Source organism: Hylobates moloch, unplaced genomic scaffold (genome assembly GCF_009828535.3).
Source record: "Hylobates moloch isolate HMO894 unplaced genomic scaffold, HMol_V3 SCAFFOLD_16, whole genome shotgun sequence".
NCBI lineage: Eukaryota > Metazoa > Chordata > Mammalia > Primates > Hylobatidae > Hylobates > Hylobates moloch.
This window is the reverse complement of record NW_026652291.1, coordinates 50,808,165-50,831,226: the sequence shown is the minus strand read 5'-3', so window position 1 is coordinate 50,831,226 and position 23,062 is coordinate 50,808,165. Positions and strand designations below refer to the sequence as shown.

At 47.2% G+C, this 23,062-nt stretch overlaps 1 protein-coding gene across 7 annotated transcripts in view; it reads left to right on the top strand.

The window, feature by feature from the left end:
• SAMD4A (sterile alpha motif domain containing 4A) overlaps positions 1–23,062 on the top strand; it is a 221,718-nt gene that overhangs the window by 179,968 nt on the left and 18,688 nt on the right. For 6 of the 7 annotated variants that reach the window (XM_058429410.1, XM_032135149.2, XM_032135148.2 and 3 more), the window contains 5 exons: positions 46–155; positions 2,680–2,766; positions 12,821–13,154; positions 17,120–17,205; positions 22,834–22,952. In XM_058429410.1, the coding sequence (XP_058285393.1) occupies positions 46–155; positions 2,680–2,766; positions 12,821–13,154; positions 17,120–17,205; positions 22,834–22,952 (736 nt within the window). Of the gene's footprint in view, positions 1–45; positions 156–2,679; positions 2,767–7,191; positions 7,271–12,820; positions 13,155–17,119; positions 17,206–22,833; positions 22,953–23,062 lie in introns of those variants that run through there. The other variant, XM_058429413.1, reaches the window with a different exon arrangement.

Sequence of the window (23,062 nt, the reverse complement as noted above, 5' to 3'; positions counted from 1 at the left end):
TCCCTCTCACTTCTCTCCCCATCTCTTGCACATCTTGCACCACAGATGTTCCAGCCTGGCTAAAAAGCCTCCGCCTGCACAAATATGCCGCGCTTTTCTCCCAGATGACCTATGAGGAGATGATGGCCCTCACCGAGTGCCAGCTGGAGGCGCAGGTATGTGCTTGAGGTGACTATTCCCTGAGAGGGTGCCCCAGGCAGGACCTGAGGTTCAAGGCCTGGACAACCTTGTTTGGACCCATACCTATGCCCACACAGTAGCTTGCCCTGTGCTGGAAACTGTGGGGTGCTGGCCAGCATTCCATGGTGACTAAAACTGGGTGGATTCTTGCCTTCAGGGTCCAATAGGAGATGGAAGACAAGCAGATAACTGCAGGGTCGTGAGGGTGAGATCAAGTGGTGTGAAAAGGCATAATCTCGGCACACTCGAAAGTTCCAGGTGCCAGGGAGGAATTGGTGGAATTTCCTAGGAGAAGTAACATTTGACCATGCCACAAAGAATCTACATCCCTGCCTTTGCTTTTCTTGCTCTCTCCCTCCCTCTGCCCGAGCAGGGCTTGGCTTGTTTGGGAAGTGACAGATCCATTGTCTGTTGTCTAGTCCAGTTACAAATCAGCCTGCTTCTAACTGGACTGCTGAGTAGAAGCACCAGGTCATGCCTCAGACCCACCCCAACATTTTTAAAAAGTCATGTTCAGGCCAGTCTTTGTCGAGATTGGAGTAAATTATACAAAATATTTTTTTCTTGTAACATGAGACAATCATTGAGAATGAGATTTCCATAGGTCTCAGATTTCATTTCCCTTCTGCATGCCATAAAAAGACAAAGGTTCCCCTTCCTTCTAAGGCATCTTTCCCCAATGTGGATGCCAAAGGCCAGTCAACAGAACCCCTGAAACTAAGCATGTTTCCTACCACACTGTGCTCAGGTAAGTGGATCTGACCAATGTCTTTGTTTCCCTTGTTTAAAATGCTATTTGCATGTTTCACATTGGCCTCAGTTTCCTTTCAGCAATGATTTAAAAGAATCGATGGTCTGAATAGGCTAAGAGTATTTCCTTTGCAGGAAGAGGAGATTGTACCATTTGGGCATGGCTGATCTGGACGCATACCTCCCCACAGATCACCAGTTCCCCAGTGCTTATTCGGTACCCTCATTTAACCCTGCAGGCCTGGCGGACTCCCAATATGGAGACACAACACAAAGCCCAAAGTCACTGCACATTCTCAGAGAATGAAAGGCACTCATTTCAACTTCCTAACATTTCTCCCATCTCTTTTTGGATCTTGATTGCTCCTTGAAATCCCAGGGGTTGATGAGAACTTTTCTAAGAGCATTTTTGTGTTTGGGTCAGAGTTGAGGAAAAAAATCTAAGTCATCAGTTGTTCAACTTAAGGGAAAAAAACAAGAAACAATTGAGGGCAAAGCCAGAGGCTAGCACAAACTTTTCAGAGTAATTTAATTCACTAGAACCCAAAGTTAGGGGTAAACAGAAATATACTCCCAATATTTCATCTTAGAGACTCGGTTCACTTGTCATTTGAGTCTTAATTTTTCTAGTAAAGATGTTGTTGATATTCCTATCTTTTCCTTCTTTAAGAAGAATTCTATGGAATAGTTGCAAGACATTTGAGTTAGAGACCTTATTTGAGAAAGGGCTGTCTATCAGGAAATTTGCAGTGTCTATTATCAACAACTATTTAACTAAATCTTTAGGCTCACCATTGCTACCCAGTTAAGAAGATAAAATCCACAACTCTTACTGTGAATCCTAATCATTTTCCTGAAGAGATGACTGAATTATGAATTTAAGTAATTTTCTATTCTAGTTTTCCTTAGAGAAACAAAAGACGGGCTGCAAACTAACAGAAATACCCCGTGTTTTATGACACTCCATGTGGACTCTACTGGGCTGCTCATCTTTTCAAGATGGGTAAAAACACAGGGAGGGTTTGAGAAAGCCATGAATATCTGTATGGGGTTGGGACCTTCAGGGAAACTGAGGGGGGCTGAAATTACAAAGCCTGGAGAAAAGGAAGAGTGCATGACTTAAAAATTATCTTCTAAGACTGAAGAAATTTCATGCTGGGTAGAATAATTGGCTGTTCCGCATCTCTCTCTAAGATACAGAAAGATACGAGTACAGATAAAAAGCACAGCCAAAAGACACGGGCAAATGTATAGCCAGATAGAGTTAGAATTAAGAAGATGGCTGGGCGCAGTGGCTCACGCCTAGAATTCCAGCACTTCGGGAGGCTGAGGTGGGAAGATTGCTTGAGCCCAGGAGTTTGAGACCAGCCTGGGCAACATGGCGAAACCCCATCTCTATTAAAAATACAAAAATTAGCCAGGTGTGGTGGCCTGTAGTCCCAGCTACTTGGGAGACTGAGGTGAGAGAATCACCTGAGCCCAGGAGGTCATGGCTGCAGTGAGCTAAGATGGCGCCACCGTACTCTAGCCTGAGCAATTAGAGTGAGACCCTGTCTCAAAAAATACTAATAATATTTAGTAAGAAGAGTTTTATGACGATGGGTACTAATGCAAGAGATAAGTGGATATTGATCAGCCCGTGAACATATAGAAACAAAGAAGACAGTAAAAGCCTCCAAGAATCTGTAAGCTGATTCTTAAAAATGTTTTTAAATATACATTTAAATGTAACTTGTTATTTAATTACAGAATGTTACCAAAGGTGCAAGACACAAAATTGTCATCAGTATTCAGAAGCTCAAAGAAAGACAAAATCTCCTGAAGTCTTTGGAAAGGGTAAGTTATCGGATGAGGGAACATTTCCACTTTCATTATGGGAAAATGAACCAAGGAAAATTCTCCATTGGAAGTGTCATCGACAGACCTTCTAGAGCGTATCATGCGGTTTCCTTACCAAAGTCAGAGAAAACGAAATGATTTTGAAGTGAAACTTCCTGGTTGCACGTGCTTCTTTGGAAGCTGATGCTTCAGTGTGCTTATTCCCTGGGCCCAGGCTGCCTTGCCCGGCCGTCCTAGAGCCCTGATGAAGTGCTGTCAAATGCACCCTTTTTATATACATTTGTGTCTCTGCCTCGTATACATTTGTAGAGATCAGTGAGGTGTCCAGTTCACAATCAGAGGCTGAAATCTTGGCAAAACAGGGCAGGGAATACGCAGTGTGCTTTGGTCTCACTGTCCTCCCAGGGGAGGGCCTGTTTTGAGAAAAGCTGCCCCCAGAGTGGTAAATACCAACACGTACACTGCAGAGAGGGGGGTCAAAAGCATTTGGCAGGCAGACATAGTTGGCTCTCAAGAGAATAATTTCAGGCTTTAACTTAACAACAGAATGGGTCCCTGTGACTCTGATAGGAACCATCTCAAAAATGCTAAATGCTGAAAAAAGTTTATTCCAACGTTAAAAGCAGTGATCAGCTGCCTACTGTCCCATTTTATTTGCTACCTACACAGGTCCTCTTCTTTTTTTTTATTATTATTATACTTTAGGTTTTAGGGTACATGTGCACAATGTGCAGGTTTGTTACATATGTATCCATGTGCCATGTTGGTTTGCTGCACCCATTAACTCGTCATTTAGCATTAGGTATATCTCCTAATGCTGTCCCTCTCCCCTCCCCCCACCCCACAACAGTCCCCGGAGTGTGATGTTCCCCTTCCTGTGTCCATGTGTTCTCATTGTTCAATTCCCACCTATGAGTGAGAACATGCGGTGTTTGGTTTTTTGTCCTTGCAATAGTTTACTGAGAATGATGGTTTCCAGTTTCATCCATGTCCCTACAAAGGACATGAACTCATCATTTTTTATGGCTGCATAGTATTCCATGGTGTATTTGTGCCACATTTTCTTAATCCAGTCTGTCATTGTTGGACTTTTGGGTTGGTTCCAAGTCTTTGCTATTGTGAATAGTGCCACAATAAACATATGTGTACATGTGTCTTTATAGCAGCATGATTTATAGTCCTTTGGGTATATACCCAGTAATGGGATGGCTGGGTCAAATGGTATTTCTAGATCTAGATCCCTGAGGAATCGCCACACTGACTTCCACAATGGTTGAACTAGTTTACAGTCCCACCAACAGTGTAAAAGTATTCCTATTTCTCCACATCCTCTCCAGCACCTGTTGTTTCCTGACTTTTTAATGATGGCCATTCTAACTGGTGTGAGATGGTATCTCATTGTGGTTTTGATTTGCATTTCTCTGATGGCCAGTGATGATGAGCATTTTTTCATGTGTGTTTTGGCTGCATAAATGGATTAAAGACTTACATGTTAGACCTAAAACCATAAAAACCCTAGAAGAAAACCTAGGCAATACCATTGAGGACATAGGCATGAGCAAGGACTTCATGTCTAAAACACCAAAAGCAATGACAACAAAAGCAAAAATTGACAATTGGGATCTAATTAAACTAAAGAGCTTCTGCACAGCAAAAGAAACTACCATCAGAGTGAACAGGCAACCTACAAAATGGGAGAAAATTTTCGCAACCTACTCATCTGACAAAGGGCTAATATCCAGAATCTACAATGAACTCAAACAAATTTACAAGAAAAAAACAACCCCATCAAAAAGTGGGCGAAGGACATGAACAGACACTTCACAGGTCCTCTTCTTACCTTTGTGTCTGGATGCTGCCCTGGTAACAATGTCATTTTTAGGACTTAACGACGACATGATTTCGTCTAAGATCCAAAGGAGGGCAGTCCTCATACCTCACACAAGTGTGAACGAGCATTGCCTCTGCCTCAGGGTTGGGACTCTTATGCATGGGAGGCAAGAGTGGTGGGTGGGAAGTTCTGTGGGTATTTGCAGCCTGCAGAGCTTTAGAGGTAACCTCTTCTAGTAATCCCAGGGAGCTTTTGGATTTTGGAAGGGAACAGAGTATTGAGGGAGGTAGCGCTAAAGCAAGTTTTGTGAGTACATAAACATTTAATGGAGTGGTAATTTTTCAGCAGGTGCACAAAGATGTGTATGTGTATAATTTCATATATGAAGGGGTGGCCTGCCCCTCCACACCTGTGGGTATTTCTAGTCGGATGGGACGAGAGACTGAGAAAAGAAATAAGACACAGAGACAAAGTATAGAGAAACAACAGTGGGCCCAGGGGACCAGCACTCAGCATACCAAGGACCTGCACCAGCACCGGTCTCTGAGTTCCCTCAGTTTTTATTGGTTATTATCTTCATTATTTCAGCAAAAAGGAATGTAGTAGGAGGGCAGGGTGATAATAAGGAGAAAAACATGTGAGCAATAGAATCTATGTCATAATTAAGTTCAAGGGAAGGTACTATGACTGGATATACACGTAAGCCAGATTTATGTTTCTCTCCACCCAAGCATCTCAGTGGAGTAAAGAATAACAAGGCAGCATTGCTGCAAACATGTCTCGCCTCCCACCATAGGGCGGTTTTTCTCCTATCTCAGAATTGAACAAATGTACAATTGGGTTTTATACCGAGACATTCAGTTCCCAGGGGCAGGCAGGAGACAGTGGCCTTCCTCTATCTCAACTGCAAGAGGCTTTCCTCTTTTACTAATCCACCTCAGCACAGACCCTTTACAGGTGCCGAGCTGGAGTACAGTCAGGTCTTTCTCATCCCACGAGGCCATATTTCAGACTATCACATGGGGAGAAACCTCGGACAATACCCCACTTTCAAGGGCAGAGGTCCCTGCGGCTTTCCGCAGTGCATTGTGCCCCTGGTTTACTGAGACTAGAGAATGGCGATGACTTTTACCAAGTATACTGCTTGTAAACATTTTGTTAACAAGGCATGTCCTGCACAGCCCTAGATCCCTTAAACCTTGATTTTACACAACACATGTTTTTTTGTGAGTCCAGGTTGGGTCAAAGTGGCTGGGGCAAAGTGGCTGGGGCAAAGCTACAAATTAACAACATCTCAGCAAAGCAATTGTTTAAAGTACACGTCTTTTTCAAAATGGAGTCTCTTATGTCTTTCCTTTCTACATAGACACAGTAACAGTCTGATCTCTCTTTTCCCTACACATATAGACTATATAAAGTTATATTTAATGCATATAATATATATTATATAGATTTATAGAATATACATATGTAACTTTGTAAGGAACGTTTCTTTTTAAACCTCTGACCAGATAGAGGCTTCTCACGTGCACATCCGTGATTAAAGACCTCTTCTTACTTAAAGTGAATTACAAATTACAAGTGAGCTATCCAATTGAACCTGAGGTTTATTTGTTGTTGTTTTTAATTTTATACTACTTTAGAAAGCAGCTTGTCTAGGTGAGTATTGCCATTTTTAAATTGAGAAACCATTCTCTTTGGGGGGACATTCAAAAGGCCAATTTACTCTTTCATTATTAGAAAGTACAGAAAATATTTTGCATAAGGATTTGATTGCTAAGTGTTATGGCAAAAGAGTGATTTCTTCCCTTCTTTCTGGAGCAGCCTTGAGGATTCTTTCATATCCTCCATCACTGAGGAAGCACACCCACCTGGGAGACAAATGACTGTTAGCTTTATTCCCTGCAGCCTGGCAGAAGTCAGCATGGGGAACACTGGCAGCCAGGTAGCAAGGGTGACCCTGACATGCCATTGACTTTCCATCTAGCCTTTGATAAGTCAATGATGTTTTCCGTGTCCCAGATTTTGCACCTAGAATAATAGTGACTTCCCTGTTCACTGGAATGGGAAAGTTAAAAAGATGCCACATGCAGAGCAAAGTGTGATGGCAGCCAGTGGTCAAGTGGAAAGAAATTGTGAGTTTATTGAGTCTGACTTCTTTGAGAGAGAAGAGAGCTTGTGTGTATCAGATGACTGGGTTGACCTTGCATCAGAATACCCAGATGTTTGGACATCCTGTGTATTGTCCCTGCATGAGCTGATGAGATGGGGTGGGAGGGAATCTCTCTCAGGCATCCACTGAGGACGCATCCCCTGGCCCTCCTCTCTCTTCTCTGGAACCCCTACCTCTCCTGCTTTGCAAGGGAGTGAGTTGTTTGTAACCTGTTATCACTGACGGCACCAGTGGCAGACTCAAATCAGCCGTTTCTGAGGCATTCACAGACACCGCTGGGCTGATGATGCTGCTAGAAAAAGTCATCTGCCCTTCCTGCCTCCCGTATTCTTACCTCACATAGATTTCTAAGGAGATAGCTGGGGCCCCGCCCATAGTTAGTTCATAATCAGTGGTGTCTGTCTGAGCTCTGTGTGCAGAGCTCTTTTGTTCAGTTACTGAACCCTTATCAAGCAGCTGCCTGGGATTCAATTTGCCCCATCCATTGGAGATTAACCGTGAGTCATACATGGTTCCTGCCATGGGGAGCTGGGGACATACATTGGGACAGTTAGATATGGCACCATATGATCTCACAACCCAGTCTGATCGATGTCATCACCATAGCAGGTCGGGGAAGCTTCCTGAGGTGAAATAGACCGCTGTGCAGTGATGAGGTGGGAAGCCTTCAGAAGAGCCGGGTGCTGGCCGGGAAACTCATTAGGAACCTATAGCAAGTCTTGATGGGACCTTGAACCAAAATAGAGGCAGTGAGGATGGAGGAGGAGGAGGATAGAGATCATTTAGAGGGAGTCTAGTGATTGTGACGAGGCTTGGGTTTGAGTGTCGTAGCATTTGGGGACAGAAAAGATAGGAGAAGGAAATGGAGGTCCATGGGAAGGGTTGAGTCTGAGGTGCCTGTGAGACACCCAAGTGGAAATGGCAAGTCAGTGGCCAGAAGAGCAGGTCTAGAGTCCAGGAGCCCCACAAGGTTTGAAAGAACCAGTTGTACATCATCTGAGTGTAACTGATAATAGGTACTCCCCGGAAGTGTGTGCCAAGTGTCAAGAGCGTGGACAGGCCCTGAGGAGCACCGTAAGATATGGAGGGGCTGAACAATAATACAGGCTATGCTCACCAAGAGGGTCGGGAGGGTTTTTTTTGGTTTTTTTGTTTGTTTGTTTGTTTTTTGAGACGGAGTCTCGCTCTGTTGCCCAGGCGGGAGTGCAGTGGCGCAATCTCGGCTCACTGCAAGCTCCGCCTCCCGGGTTCACGCCATTCTCCTGCCTCAGCCTCTCCGAGTAGCTGGGACTACAGGCGCCCGCCACCACGCCCAGCTAATTTTTTTGTATTTTTAGTAGAGACAGGGTTTCACTGTGTTAGCCAGGATGGTCTCGATCTCCTGACCTCGTGATCCACCCACCTCGGCCTCCCAAAGTGCTGGGATTACAAGCGTGAGCCACCGCGCCCGGCCGGTCGGGAGGGTTTGAAGGAGGGAATCCCTCCAGGTGCCATGGAAGTGTCACGTACAATGGAGACGGAACACTGTCCTCTGAAATTGGCCCTCAGCAGGTCACTGAGCCATGATGATAGGAGTTTCAGGGGAGTGGGAGGAAACAGAAGCAGAAGCCTGTGAACCAGTTGTTGTGAATGGGTGAGGGGCCATGGGGTACAGAATTGCAGACTTCTCAAGATATGCGGTGGAAAAGGAAAATTAGAGTGGTCACTGGAGCAGATTTTTCAGCATTTATCTTGAGTAATGAAAATGTTTCCATGTGCTTTTATTCACCATCCTGCCTTTTCAGTTCACTCTCAAACTGTGAAACTAAGCCATGTTCTGAGCCTGGGTCCCTGGCATGGAGGAAGGAAATATACACACATACTCATGCATTCACCTCACTTCCATTTATTGCTGCTTACAGAAGGAGAAAATCCTTCTCTGTAAGCCTGTGGCTTTTCTTCAAACACATCCAGATCTTGTCCTCTTGGGTTCAGATCTGAGACCCCCGATTCCATCAAGTGCTGCAGAGAAACAGCAGATAAACTTAATATTAAATGCTAAATATTTCTGGAGTAATAATGCCGTATACTAGTAAGGTGCATTGTATACTTTTTAAAAATGTTTCACCCCTATCAGTGGATTTGGCCCTTACAGCAAACTTCCTAAGGTAATCAGGAGAGCTGCTGGTATCCTGATTTTAAGAAAAAGAAACTCGAGTGAGTCCAAACTCCTTAGCAAGTTGGTTGCTAAGGACTTGGAAAAGCTCTTCAGCTTCATCTCTGGCCACCCTGAGCCCTGCTCGGCCACGTACAGCGTCCTGTCATCCTTTGTTCCTTTCCTGCTGTTTATCCTTTCCTGCAACATGCAGTGGTGGTCAGGGGTCCCTCTTATATGTTCCCACAGCTCCCTGCCCTGATGCCCATCATACCATGTGGGTCCCAGAAACCGCAAGCACCTTAGAGCAAAGATTATGACTGAATTTGTTTTCCTATCCCCAGTGTGTAACAGTGCCTGGTTGATGACAGGCTCAGCAGCTGATGGGTGCATGAGAGGAGGAAAGAATAGATGCGCTAGATACAGGAGTCCTGTCTATTATGTGGGAATCCCAATTCTTACACAAAGGGAAGGATGGAGCTAGAGACATCACATGAGTGCTGGGGACACTTCGGCTGTTAGAGACTCTCTTTCCCAGATGGTTTGCAGCTTGTTGTCATATGCCCAGGAAAGGCACTGAACCAGCCTTCCTCCAAGACCCAAGTTAGCCACATCAGGGCTGGTATAAGTCAGGAAGTAATCTCCTTCCTGCTTGTCTCCTGAGTGATGGCTTTGGTCAATGGTGGACCAGACTTCCCACTGTCTGCTCTCAAAGGAGCTCCTCAGCTTTGTAACAGCACCTTAGTTAATGAACACCTTCACTGTGCCTCTTTGTGTTTATCATGTGGGATTATATTTTCGGTATGAAGGATCAGTAAAGACTTGGGTGGATTCCCAATTTTTTTGTCAACATGGAGAATTAATTCTTACAGTCAAAGGTGCTAGATTGATTTCCATTCTGGCCATTTCCCTGTTTCCTTCTCAATTTGGGCACTCTGTTTTGAGTTCAGGAATTCATTTTTCAGTGTCAGGAACATGACCTGATGGTCGCAGTGCCATGCTACTGACGCCAGCTTGAGCAGAGGATGAGCTAACTGGTTGTAAGCCAAGTGTTATCTTTGAGACAATGGCTTGATGTCTATGAGGGGAAAAAAAATTCTACATGATTCCTGGGAAGTTATACTTTATAGAAAGTGTCCAACATTATTCGTTATGTATTTGGTTTCTTTATTTTTGTGTGGTTTTTTTTGTTTTTGTTTGTTTGTTTTGGTGTGGTTGCCTCCAATAGAAGAATCAGATAAGATTTGAATGGGGCAGGCATATGTTTCCTGTTTGAAGGCTCTTCACATAACCAAAATCTCCTCTCACCACTAGCTGGAGAAACCTTCTTGCCAGGTGACAAGAGCAGGCAGGGGTTTGGTGCAGTTGACAGAGTGTCCCAAGCATGCATTTGCTCATCCCATTGACAGCAGCTGCATGGGATGGCATGGCAGGGATACACGTAATCACCCCAGTGTGGCTTTCCTAGCCCCTCTTCATAGGGAAGCTTCATCCCTCTCTTTTCCCTTCCCCTTCTTAGTCAGGGGCTGGACAAGGAGGTCAGTGTCCCCCACAACCCAGGGGCTGGTTGGGCCGTTGGCAGGACCTCAAGGTAGGATCCAGGGGTCCCCTAGTTAGCACACAGTCTGATCAGAAAAGGTGGTAGGTGCTCTCCTGGCACGGGTCAGCTAGCTCACCTCCCTGTGCCTGCCCTGGTCACATCACCAGGTCAAGTCAAGGAAGCCAATCACATGATGGTGTCTAGATGCTGGGAAAGGGCTGGGTCTACTGTGGGCAGCAGGGAAGGAGTGATCAGGAGCACGCCTGACTCCTGCAGAGACATCTGCTGCATGTAGAAGGAAGGTGGCAGACGTGAAACTCTCCTAAGAGAAAAAGGGACTTTCTCCCCTAAAATAGGCTGAACAGTGGCCCTGGCCAGTTTTGAGAGACAATTCTGGTGGCTAATTAAAATTTCACTTCCTTCATAAACCCTTCGTGCCAACTAGGCTAAGGCATAATCCAGGCTCCACTTCCCACCCCTCCCCGCCAAAAAAAGCAGGTTCCTGCCAACGACAGGGTGTGGCTGTTGGTGTTCTTTGCTGCCCACAGTTGAAACAGGCACGTCCAAGCCTGCCGTCCTCAGCTTTCCTTTTTCTGATCGATTGATTGGAAATGTTTGGGTGCAGAAATGATCACATTTCATATGTTTGCATTCCCTGTCGCCATCAAGCAAGTGTAAGAGAGGACCCCAGGAATGGATTGGATACTCATGCATCAGGCTTTTTTAAATGTCCTTGCTATTCTGAGCTCTCAGAAAATTAAATACTTTGGGCCAAGTGCAGTGGCTCACGCCTGTAATCCCAGCACTTTGAGAGGCTGAGGCGGATGGACCACTTGGGGTCAGAAGTTCAAGACCAGCCTGGCCAACATGGTGAAACCCCATCTCTGCTAAAAATACAAAAATTAGTTGGGCGTGGTGGCACATGCCCATAATCCCAGCTATTTGGGAGGCTGAGGCAGGAAAATCAATTGAACTTAGAAGGCGGAGGTTGCAGTGGGTCGAGATCATGCCACTGCACTCTGGCCTGGGCAACAGAGTAAGACTCTGTCTCAAAAAAAAAAAAAAAAAAAAAAAATTAAATAATTTGTGAGTAATTGGGACCCTGATTGTCAATGTCCTTTCCAGGTCCTAGGAAGACTTTGATGTGCACAAACACAGGGAGAGCAGCTTTGTTGCAGAGGGCCCACCCCAGCCACCATGCCAGACGGGGTCCCAGGCTCCCGAGCCCCAGCCACAAGTGTTTGGGCCTCTGTGAGCATCTGGCATAGAGAGAAATATCTATCAGAATCAACTTTTATTTCTTTTTTTAATAAGTAGTGCCCAGTATATCAAACTATATGTGCAGAATGATCCACTTTTATTATACAACACATAAAGACATATATTACAGTTCTGTACATATTCCTCTCCAGAATGATCCTTGTAAAACTTGTCACTCCCTTGCTCGAAACCTTCCCTGGTTTCCCATCTTAGACTAGATTCCAGCATCCCTGCCCCAGCCCAAGGCCTCCAGGTGTCTGACGGGACACCATTGCCCATTTGCTCCGTCACAGGCCTCCTTGCTGTTCCTCAGACTCCACACTCAGAACCTTTGCCCGTGCTGTGCCCTCCACCTGGAGCATTTCTCCCTAGGATCCTCATGCCCACGCTCATTTGGGTCCCTGCCCCATGTCACCCTCTCCAGGAGCTTCCCCCCACAGCAGCCCCGGCCCGTACCACAGCCCCTGGCAGGATATAGTTGTCTCATGGCTAGATGTCAACTCCTTGGGGAACCCTAAAGGCAATGAGGCAGCTACGATATGCTCATTTTGTACACAGGGAAACTGAGGCACAAAGTGGTTAAGCCATTTGCCCAGGTTCACGTGGGAGTGCAAGAATCCAAACCCCAGCCTCTGACCCAGAGTCTCTGCTCTTAATTGCTACCCTGTGCTGCGTGTGCCATGGACTGAGTGATGGTGTGAACGGGCTATTTCATCCAGAACATACACAGGACACAAAGCCATCATGTCACCCAACTTTGTTGTACAGCTTCTAAAGCATGTGACTGTAATATGTATAACCGCATTTTACAGAAATGCACCGAGGAAGGCAGAAAAGGAAATATACCAAATTGTTTTAGTGGTCATCTCTAGATAGTGGGATTTTCCTGTGGTGTGTATTTTCCTCACTATACCTGTCTGTATTTTCCAAGTTTTCTACCTAGGCCAATATTAGAATGATGAAACGAAAGTGGTCCCTTTTCCCAAAAACGTCCTGATGAGGGTACCAGCAGCCATGAATCCTGTAAGAGCTCAGGGCAGGGGAGGGCAGGTACGGGGGTGGACGACCCTTATTCCTGAGCCTAACGGAGGTCTTCCTGCTCTCACCGTCCAGGACATCATCGAGGGGGGCAGCCTGCGCATCCCGCTCCAGGAACTGCATCAGATGATCCTGACTCCCATCAAGGCCTACAGCTCCCCGAGCACCACCCCCGAGGCTCGCCGCCGGGAGCCCCAGGCCCCGCATCAGCCCTCACTGATGGGTCCCGAGAGCCAGAGCCCCGACTGCAAAGATGGGGCCACAGCCACTGGCGCCACAGCCCCCACCTCGGCCGGGGCCAGCGGGGGGCTCCAGCCACACCAGCTGAGCAGCTGCGATGGGGAGCTGGCCGTCGCTCCCCTGCCAGAGGGGGACCTCCCCGGGCAGTTCACACGCGTCATGGGGAAAGGTAGAGCCCGATTCGCCCATTTCTTTTTTCTTCTCGGATACCACTAACCAGAGCGACAGGCTCCTGGGGGCTTCCCCTGAGTGCTGGATAAATTCCCTGTCCAAGTAGACATCATTAGCTCCATCTTACAGATAGGGAAAGTGCAGCTCAGAGAGATTAAGCCTTTTGGGTTTGAACTGCAATCACTGTGACCCCAGGAGACCTACTCCTTAATCCCGGCTCCTTTCTCTCCCAAATCCCTCAGACCAGGGGATGTCAGCCCTTTTATTACAGTGCTCATTGGGCCAGTGGACCCTTGCAGGAGGAAGGTGGGAAGGACTCCGAAAAAGATGATTTCGGGAGCAAACCATTCACTCAGCATCTCACCCTCTCCCCAAAGCAAAAGTGGCAGAAAATGAGTGACAAACTGAAGGGGCACAGACGCCTTTAGCCAGAGCCCAAAGATCTCCCTGTGCAGAAAGATGCCAGCCTTGGCAGTGGCCTCTCTCCTCACCACTGAAAGTGTTCTCAGATGTGGCCATGGTTTGGAGAATTCCCAGCATGGAACTGTTTTGTTCTCGTTCTCCCATGTCTGCGTTTATGTTCTCTCTTCACGGCTGGCCTGCCGTGTGAAATGCTCTAGTATGAATAGCTTGCGTTTATTTAGCTTTTCCTCTGTAGCAGACACAGTTCTCCGTGCTTTACCTATAGAGCTTACTTAATCCCCAAGTTATCCCATTTTACAGAGGAGGAAACTGAGGCACACAGGCTAATTAGCCCACCTGAGCTTACACAGCTGATGGCAGGGCTGAAATTTGAACCCTGCAGTCTCTCCATCATGCACATGGTTACCACTGTGCCTTCTTATCAGCTCAAGATAGAACAAGGTTAAGTTTCATGTGATGGTTCTCTCTGTTGTTAGGTGACAAAATCCAAACCTAAAGAGTCACGTGTCATCTGACGCCTCCTTGTTACCTCCACAGCCCTTGCCACCTCCATTCTACACTCCAGACTTTGTATCTTTTGAGTTCTTAAAAGTTTGCATATTTTCCTGGCTTCTGAGCCTTTGTGCATACCTCCCCTCTGCCTAGAACTTAGGCCCCTACTAGTTTACACAAAGCCTTCATGTGAATTACAAGATGGTGCCCTGTCTGGGTGGACACGGCACTGCTAGCACTCACCTTGGCATGCACTTGTGCAGTGCACAGACTGCACATCCACATGGGACAGGCTTTCCTATAACACTCTTTTCCTCACCCCATTCCCTTCACCTGGGTCATGCCTCCTTCTCCAGGTCTTAGCCAAGTCCTCACGTGCTCCAGGAAGCCTGCTGACCCACTGGGCTGGGTGAGGTACCCCCTCTCACCTGCCCCACGTCCCCCTTTACTTTCCTTGTCTTAGCCCAGTTCACACTAGATTGTAATTGCCTGTTTGCTTGACTGTATCTTCATTAGTCTGCAGCACAGACCACTTTTAATAGCTACTCAATACCCTGCTTGTAGCACAGTGCTTATAGTAGATGCCTCATAAGTAGGTGGTGCAAAAATTGAGGGATGACACCAGTATCTAAAGTTAGGCCTTCCCACAGACCATCCAAGCATACATGCTGGGTGCACGCCTGTCGGGGAGGGTAGAATCCACAGCGTGGTCCTTTGGGTAAGAGCGCCCCTTTCTACCTGGGCTACCCTCTGCCTTCTCTGGGGCAGACCCTTATTTCCATATCCTTGAAAATGTCCACCATTAGAATAATTTATGCTTGATTGGGTGTCTTACAAGACATCTTGATTATTTTTTAACATGTGGTAATGCCAGCACTTTTCCTTTGGAAGGGGAGAACAATTTTTTCTCTGTTATTATCCAATATTTCAGACCATTTTAAAAAACCAAGTTTGCAGTAAGAACAACCCCCACCCTTCCACCACCCACCTTAAGGCATGTCCTAAAAAAAGACTTAAATTCATAGTAATCTGGTGGAGGAGATGACTCACAGCTTCCCTTGGAGCTTGATGGCCAGGGTGGGCCCTCGCTCTCCCCCACCCACCCCTTAGCTGTGTTGGATTAGAACAGATTTCCCCATGGGTGAAGACACAGCTCTGCCAAGCCCAAGTGGTGCAGCTACTGAACACGCGGTACATTGCCCTACTTCCCGAGAGACCCACAGTTCTATGGCCCTGTTTCTTTATATTTTGCCCACGTTAAAGGAAGCTGTAACCCCAGTTAACACTCAACATACACAATTCAAATTAACAACATGGTGGAAAGTGGAAAACCACCACCCCCCAACCCCAAACCCTGCCATCCTCATTCCCAGGGATAGTCACTATTAAGTTTTGGGATATCCTTTCAGAAACTTCATCATCATACATAAGCACATGAATATTCACTTTTTTTTTTTTTTTTTTGAGACGGAGTCTCGCTCTGTCGCCCAGGCTGGAGTGCAGTGGCGCGATCTTGGCTCACTGCAAGGTCTGCCTCCCAGGTTCACGCCATTCTCCTGCCTCAGCCCCCCGAGTAGCTGGGACTACAGGCGCCCGCCACCACGCCCGGCTAATTTTTTGTATTTTTAGTAGAGACGGGGTTTCACTGTGTTAGCCAGGATGGTCTCGATCTCCTGACCTCGTGATCTGCCCGCCTTGGCCTCCCAAAGTGCTGAGATTACAGGCGTGAGCCACCACACCCAGCCAAATATTCACTTTTATACACACACAGGCCTTATTTACATTCTTTTCTATAGGCTGGTGGGTTTTAAAAAAATACTATAGCCGGACACGGTGGCTCATGCCTGTAATCCCGGCACTTTGGGAGGCTGAAGTGAATCACTTGAGCCCAGGAGTTCAAGACCAGCCTCGGCAACATAGTGGAGACCCTGTCTCTCAAAAACAAAATAATAAAATAAAATTTAAAAAGTATATGTACTTACAATATTTCTATCAGTACAAATAGCACCATCTCAAAGTTTTTTTTAAAGATGGCATACTATTCCACTGTATGCATAAACCATAATGTATTTTAAAAAGTCCCAATTAACAGACAGTGAGGTAGTTTACAAGGTTTTGTTATGACAAACAATGTTATACTGAAAGTCTCTGTGCAAAGGCAAGAAATAAATGGGATTGTGTGACCAATCAGCCATGCAGGGTTAGGGACAGGGAGGAATCAAGTATGATGCCAGGTTTCAAGCTTGGTCTCCTTGAGTGTCAGACATTTTTACTCTCTGGCTGACTCCTTTTGTCTGCCCATCTCCACCGTGGCCCTGTAAACACGACTAGGAAAGTCGGGGAATCGTCACCTCTACGATGAGACCAGAATAGGCCACGGTAACGTGGCTGTGAGAAACCCAGTGTGTATGTATACTCTACCCGCAGACTAACTCTGTTCCATCCTATTTAGCACTGACTTGAGTGTGTAGGTGAGCCTGCGCCTGTGTGTGCATAAATGTGCATATCACTCTGAGAAAGCAACCCTCTGAGGAGTGAGTAGCAGGCCTCCTGCACATGTGCACACCCACACACCTCCCCGTCTCCAGGAGGTGCCAGCTCGTTCCTCCAAACACAAACGCCACTGCCTCTGCACCTGGCGAGGGGTGTGCGCTCATTCATAAAATCACGGAGGCTGCTCTCTGACAGTGTCAGGGTCTTGGATACTTTTGAAGCCCCTCACATAGAGCCACTTTCAAAGACTGAGCTCAGGATGCCACTATTCACTGCTGTGTTCTTCCTCTCACGAAGTGTCTTACTGCAGAAGACTTCACATAGAATGGCATGACTGGAATTAACCCAAGGGGCTTCTCGAGACAAGGGCTCCCATGGTGACCCAGCCTTTGACTTCTGTGGAATGAGGATCCTCTTGGCCTTTTTGTGAGCCTTACATAAAGCCGCAGACACATATACCTCTCAGAGTGTTGGACCTGAAGGGAAATGAGAGTCAGGTCCCAGAGATTAGAAAGGGGTGCATTTTTCTAATTCATCTTTTCTTTTTAATTACAGTGTGCACACAGCTCTTGGTCTCCAGACCTGATGAGGAAAATATAAGTTCCTATTTACAGCTCATAGACAAGTGTCTAATTCATGAGGTGAGTAGTGACAGGTTTTACAAAACCATTTTTTTTATTGCTTAGAAATTTAAAAAGTATATATACTTACAATATTTCTATCAATACAAATATTGATAGAAGTCAAAGGTTCTCAGAGTTTCTGTGAGGTGATCATTTTAGTCTCCAACAACTTGTTTTTGAGTGGTGGACAGTTATTAATAATAGGTTGGGCAGAACTAGGCTATGACAGCCTCAAACCCAAACACAGCTTGAACATTACTTTGCTGTCCAAAGATTTGCCCAGACTGAGCGCTCTGATGAGCAGTGAACGCCTGAGATGACTTCTGGCTGGGGAAGCAGCCCCGGGTGGCCAAGCCTCGGAGGATAACACATGAGGCCTGCTGCTTAGCCCTGGGCGTTGTCAGGTCTTTTAAAAATCTTGTGTTGAACTCTTGCCTTTTAGCTTAGGGAACTGGAGAGAGGAAGGGAGAAAGAGAGCCCATAAATAGATAATGAATGTGTATATGTGTGTGTGTGCTTGGGCTTGTGATTGTTGTAGGAATTGTATTTGCCCATATATCCTTTTGGAGAAGGCCTGAGGCAGGCTGCAGGTGTGCCTACCGGACTCTCAGGCACAGTCTTCATATACAGAGTGAGACAGACCCTTTGGCATGGCGGGGCTAGGCAGCCATCAGCACTGGTGGCTGTCCCTGAGGGACATGTAGGGAGAGGGAGTTGCACCTCAGACCTAAAACTCCAGTGGCTCCTTGGGCACCCCTCCCTCCCCACAAAGAGCTACAGCGGCAAGGCCTAGACTAGAGAATACTTGGGACCAGATAAACCTAGGGTGGCGAAGTCTTTTTGTAGGATTTCGATGTGTGAATAAGATAGTAAGGGAGCCGGGGCGGTGGGTCATACCTGTAATCCCCACACTTTGGGAGGCCGAGGTGGGAGGATCACTCAAGGCCAGGAGCTTGAGACCAGCCTGGGAAACATATTAAGACCCTGTCGTTACAAAAAAAAAAAAAGCCAGGTGTGGTGGCGCACGCCTGTAATCCCACCTACTGGGGAGGCCAAGGTGGGAGGATGGATGGCTTGAGCCCAGGTGGCCAAGGCTACAGTAAGCTATGATCCTATCACTGCACTCCAGCAAGAGCAACAGAGTGAGATTTGTCTCGGGGGGGGGGGGGGGGGGGGGGAAATAGTAAAGGCCTCAGGCCTCCTCACCTTTGCTGCATGGGCAGCCAGTAACTCCAGGAGTCCAGTAGGCTCCGGTGAAGGGAGACGCCCAGCACAGCAGCCAGGCCCCTTCTCCACTTCCCTCTGATGTTCTCACCCTCCCAGCTGCCACATGGGCCCTGTGCTATTGAAGGTCTCACTCAGTTCTCAGGGCCTTCACCCACTACCCACACTTCACATACAAGGGTACAGTCCCCCTCTGGGATTCCATCCCAGCTCCCCCTTCCCCACTTCCCCAAACCCTCATTTTTGCAGTTTCTCCTCTTGGAGAAACATAAGGATGGATTCTTATGTGCCCAAGCGGCTCTGGCCGAAGCTGTCAGTGTGACTACAGTGACCAGCCGCCTAGGTCGGGGGTTCAGACATGCCATCCTCTGAAATGTTTAACTATACCAAAGTTCTAGACTTTTCACTGAAAAAAAAAGTTTTTTTCCCTCTTTAATGGCTTCCCTAGAGCACCCAGGCACTGTCAAAAGCCTGTACTGAAGGCTTATTTGTGACTTTGTTTCAGGGACAAAGGCTTCTCCCCACAAGCTTGACTAATCCTTTTCTATTTCCAGTCCTGACACTGGACTTGTTTTGGCCAGGAAAAAGCGACAAAGGAAGAGAAGGCAAGAACACAGTGAAGAATGTTACAACTTGTTCATTCATAGATACTTACTGAGCACCTAGGCCCTGTCCTGAATTAGGCAGGTTACAGTAGTGTGGGAAGGGGTGAGACAGAAAGAAACAGGCCATCATAGCCATGATGAGAAAGCCTCTGATAAGGTCATCCCTGTGTGCCCTGGAGCACAGAGGAGGAGCAGCAGCAGGCACCGAACCTGGAGCCAGAACAGGGCATTTCTGTGGAGGAACTCTCTCCACGCTGAGACCTGAAAGGCAAGCGAGAGTCCTGGTGGTAGAGACTCGGTTCGTAAGGAGGCAGAAGAGAGTGATGTCTGCAGGGCTCCGTGTTTTGTTGGGAAGTAGGACGTTTGTGGGTGGCTTGGGGCAGACGGAATGGGGAGGATTTCAGCCTCTGATAAAAGCAAACTGGAACTCTGCTTCCTCTCCCACGCCCGCTCTCAGCATTGATATTGGAGGACAAGGTACTGTCCACCTTGCCTCAAGACAGCTGAGCCCATGAGACAGAAATAATGAGTCCTCCAGCTGCCTGTGCCAAACAATCCACAGGCTTCCTAATTGTCCCTCGGCAGCCCTGAAACTTTGGCCTGACGCTTCTTGCTTTCCTGCCATCCTGCGTGTCCTCCCTGGGTACCCTGGCTCTGGTTTTTTTTCCCCTTTACCTCCGTGCAGCCCCAGGTGATCTCCTGTGATTGCCCAGAGGGGCCTCTCGTGGCTGGGGGCCCCGGGCAGGAAGGAGCTGGTGAGATGTCTGCTTGCTAAGTTCACGTCAGGATGGAGGGGCCTGCGTGCTGCTTTGGAAGGGAAAATGTTGTTCAGGGCTTTTTACGATTTTACTTTGAGAGAGAGGAAAAGCATCTGAATAATTTTCCACAGCCTCAGGTTATTCTGTGTGGGTAGAACACACCCTGCCTGTGAGGCCCTGTGGAGGCGCACAGCCTCCATCCTGGAAGAAGATTCACCCGGGCGCAGAGAGACAGGACGCCCATTCATAGACCGGACACGCTGTTCCTTAGCTGGCTGGGAGCAGGGAAGGTATCGAGTGGGCCAGGACACCTCCCTTCCTTCCCGGGATGGAGGGACCGAGTCCCCAGAGTCATGAAAGGAAGGAGAGGAAAGTTCTGAATTTTACTTCTGAGACCAGTCACTTTGACTCCTGAATTATAATCCCAGGCCTCTGGGCACTTCGCTGTGTCTTGAGGTGGCTCTGGGAGGATGAGCTCTTGCCTCTTTGTGAGCCTTTTCATCCAGCCACATACGCTGGGACACCATAGCCATCTTCCTCCAGACAGATGCATTGGTCTAGGCCTGAGAGGGCCAGAACTCTGGAGTGGTGACTAGGGGTGCCTGGGCAGTTGCTGGGCATGAAGCCTTCCCTTCCCCTCCAGGCCCCTCGGGAAACTGCTCCCCAGCCCAACCTGGGGCTGCCAGTGGAAGGGGCTGCAGTGAGATGTTGGGCATCATAGCCAGTGCAGATCCCCCATAACTGAGCACTCCCCTGTAGACCAGGGACCAGTGTTCAGAAACTCCTGGAGCCAGCCACAACCGAGCACCACACCCCCAGCTGAGAACCAGCCCCCACTCTCAGCACTGCTAATGGGCTGGCTCCCATCTGCAGCCCTGAAGGAAAGGAGCCCGCCGCCCACTGAGGTGCTCAGGGAATACGCTGACCTCCCCGGGAAGGTGCCAACATTCCCACCTTCTTGGATGCTGTTTGCCACCAGGGAAGATGTCATGTCTGTAATGATGTCTTAGGAAGCACATCCGTGAAATGAGCCTTTTACTCCTTTGTCACTTGGAAACTCAGGCCAGTTGTCCTTCAGGCTGGCACCAAACCAGCTCAGTATTATAGTTTAGAGGCCTTGAAGTCATTTGCTGTGTGCTATTGTTGGAGCTCAAGGTCACGTTGAATACCTAATGCAATGAACAGCCATATACCACCACCAAACGGCCGGTCTGTGCAGTCCAAAACAAAACCCCAGTGTGACACCTGTGAGTGGCATCTATTGAAACATTGTTAAGAGTGAGGCACATTCCAGGTATTCTAAGTGTTTTTCATGTGTTATTTCATTCTCACAACATCCTTTTGAGGGAGATGATATTATCCTCAGTTTCTAGGAGGCACTGAGGCTTGGGTAGAGGGGCGTGCATAAAGTCGTGCAGGGATTCGAGCCCTGCCCATCTGCATCCAGAGCCTTCTTCTGGCCCACAACTCTCCTCCCCAGGTCACCCTGACCAGCATGCCCACATGTGTCCTCACACAACATGTGGCTGAATAAGCCAGTCACAAGCAGAAATGATCCCCTCTTGCTGTGAGTCCAGCAGAAACGCTTGCCTTTTGCCCAGTTTCAGAGGTACTCGTGTGTAGCTGGACATGCAGGGAGCATCACCAGCCAATGAGAAGGACTGTGGAGGACAGCCACGCCCTCGCCTCCTTGCCCATCTTGATGCATATTCTTAATGGTATCTGGCTAAGGTCACCCAGGAAGAAGGGGTTTGTAAGTCCTCAATGACGTTTCTGCCACATGATTAACATCCTTCTGCTTTTGTCCACAGAGCTCTCCTGGTATTTAGGTCCTTAAAGATTAAGCATCATTGGGAGACAATTAAGCTGTCATTTTTTTTTTCTCCATTTAAGGAATCTGTTTCCTTTATGGGAACTAGTCATTTAGTCTGTTACTGAGTAATATTTTATGACTACTTAAAGGAATTCATGCCCTATTGACAAAACTACTTCGGAATCTTCTCTCCATCCTTGTTACTGTGAATCAATCAAATCACGTGGACTTCCCACAGCACGTGTTCTAAGTTACAGTTCTAGTCACTTGGCAGGGGATTCGTATGTGACGTGGGGTCCTCACCATCCTGAACACCCCATGTTCCTGCTCTACCTGCAGCAGAATTACCAGGGCACTTGCTACAAACACAAACTCTCTAGACATCCCCTTCAGATCTACTAAATCAGGCTCTGGGCATGTGGAAGGGAGCCCAGGTATCTGAATTTTGACTGTCTCCTTGGGTGATTCTAATATATCATGAATCTGAGAGTTCCTGCCTTGGAGACTCCCAACCCACGTGAAGTCCTTTCCTAGTCTGTGGCAAGTACAAAGGCTAAACGCAAAAGGAAATATAACATAGATAAGAGTTTGTTACCAGGCAGTAGGCAAAACACACACACCAGTTTTACTAGAAAAGAGTTCTGAAGGCATCAGACCTACATATTTTCCTAAACTTTAGAGAAGGTTTAAGTCAGGACTGGCACACTGGAATTTTTGTAAGGCAAGAGACCCATTAACTGGAGATTTCTCAGCAAAGCCCTGAAACACAGAGAATATAGTCCATTCTCTGACACCCTGTAGACCACTCTGGGGTGACCACACACCATCAAGCAGATTGATTTTTGGAGTGGTTGAGAATTTTCATTGATTATGAAAATGCAGGGGGCCTGCAAAAGCCAGAGTATTCAACAATCAATTTTGCAATTCATTCTTGGTTGATAAATAGAGTCCGGAGTGGAGTCAGGAGGGAGGGGGAATGTGGGTATGGATCTGTCAGAAATGTAGCCTAAAATAAGGGTTGTCGACAGTTTGATGCATGTACCTTATCAAGCACCTCCAATGCTTGAAACTTAAATTTTCAAAATAGGGCAGCTCCCAGATTAAACTGACTACATTTGGACCAGGTTAGAAACAGGTGAAGAAAAGGCAACTGCAGAGACTCCAATGTCTTCCTCTATTAATTGCATGTTTCTCCCTCTAATGCCAGGCTGCATCACCCATTTAAAAGTCCTGTTTGTTTTTGCAGGCATTTACAGAGACACAGAAAAAAAGATTGTTGTCATGGAAACAGCAGGTGCAGAAGCTCTTTCGGTCTTTCCCTCGGAAAACCCTTCTAGACATATCAGGATATCGACAGCAAAGAAAGTATGTTGGGATTTCATTCTTTGTAATGCATAGTGGTTCCCCTGGCGCCTTGTTGCCTACCTCGGTTCCTGGGGCAGGAATATGGCAGGGCACCATTCCTTGTTCACGAA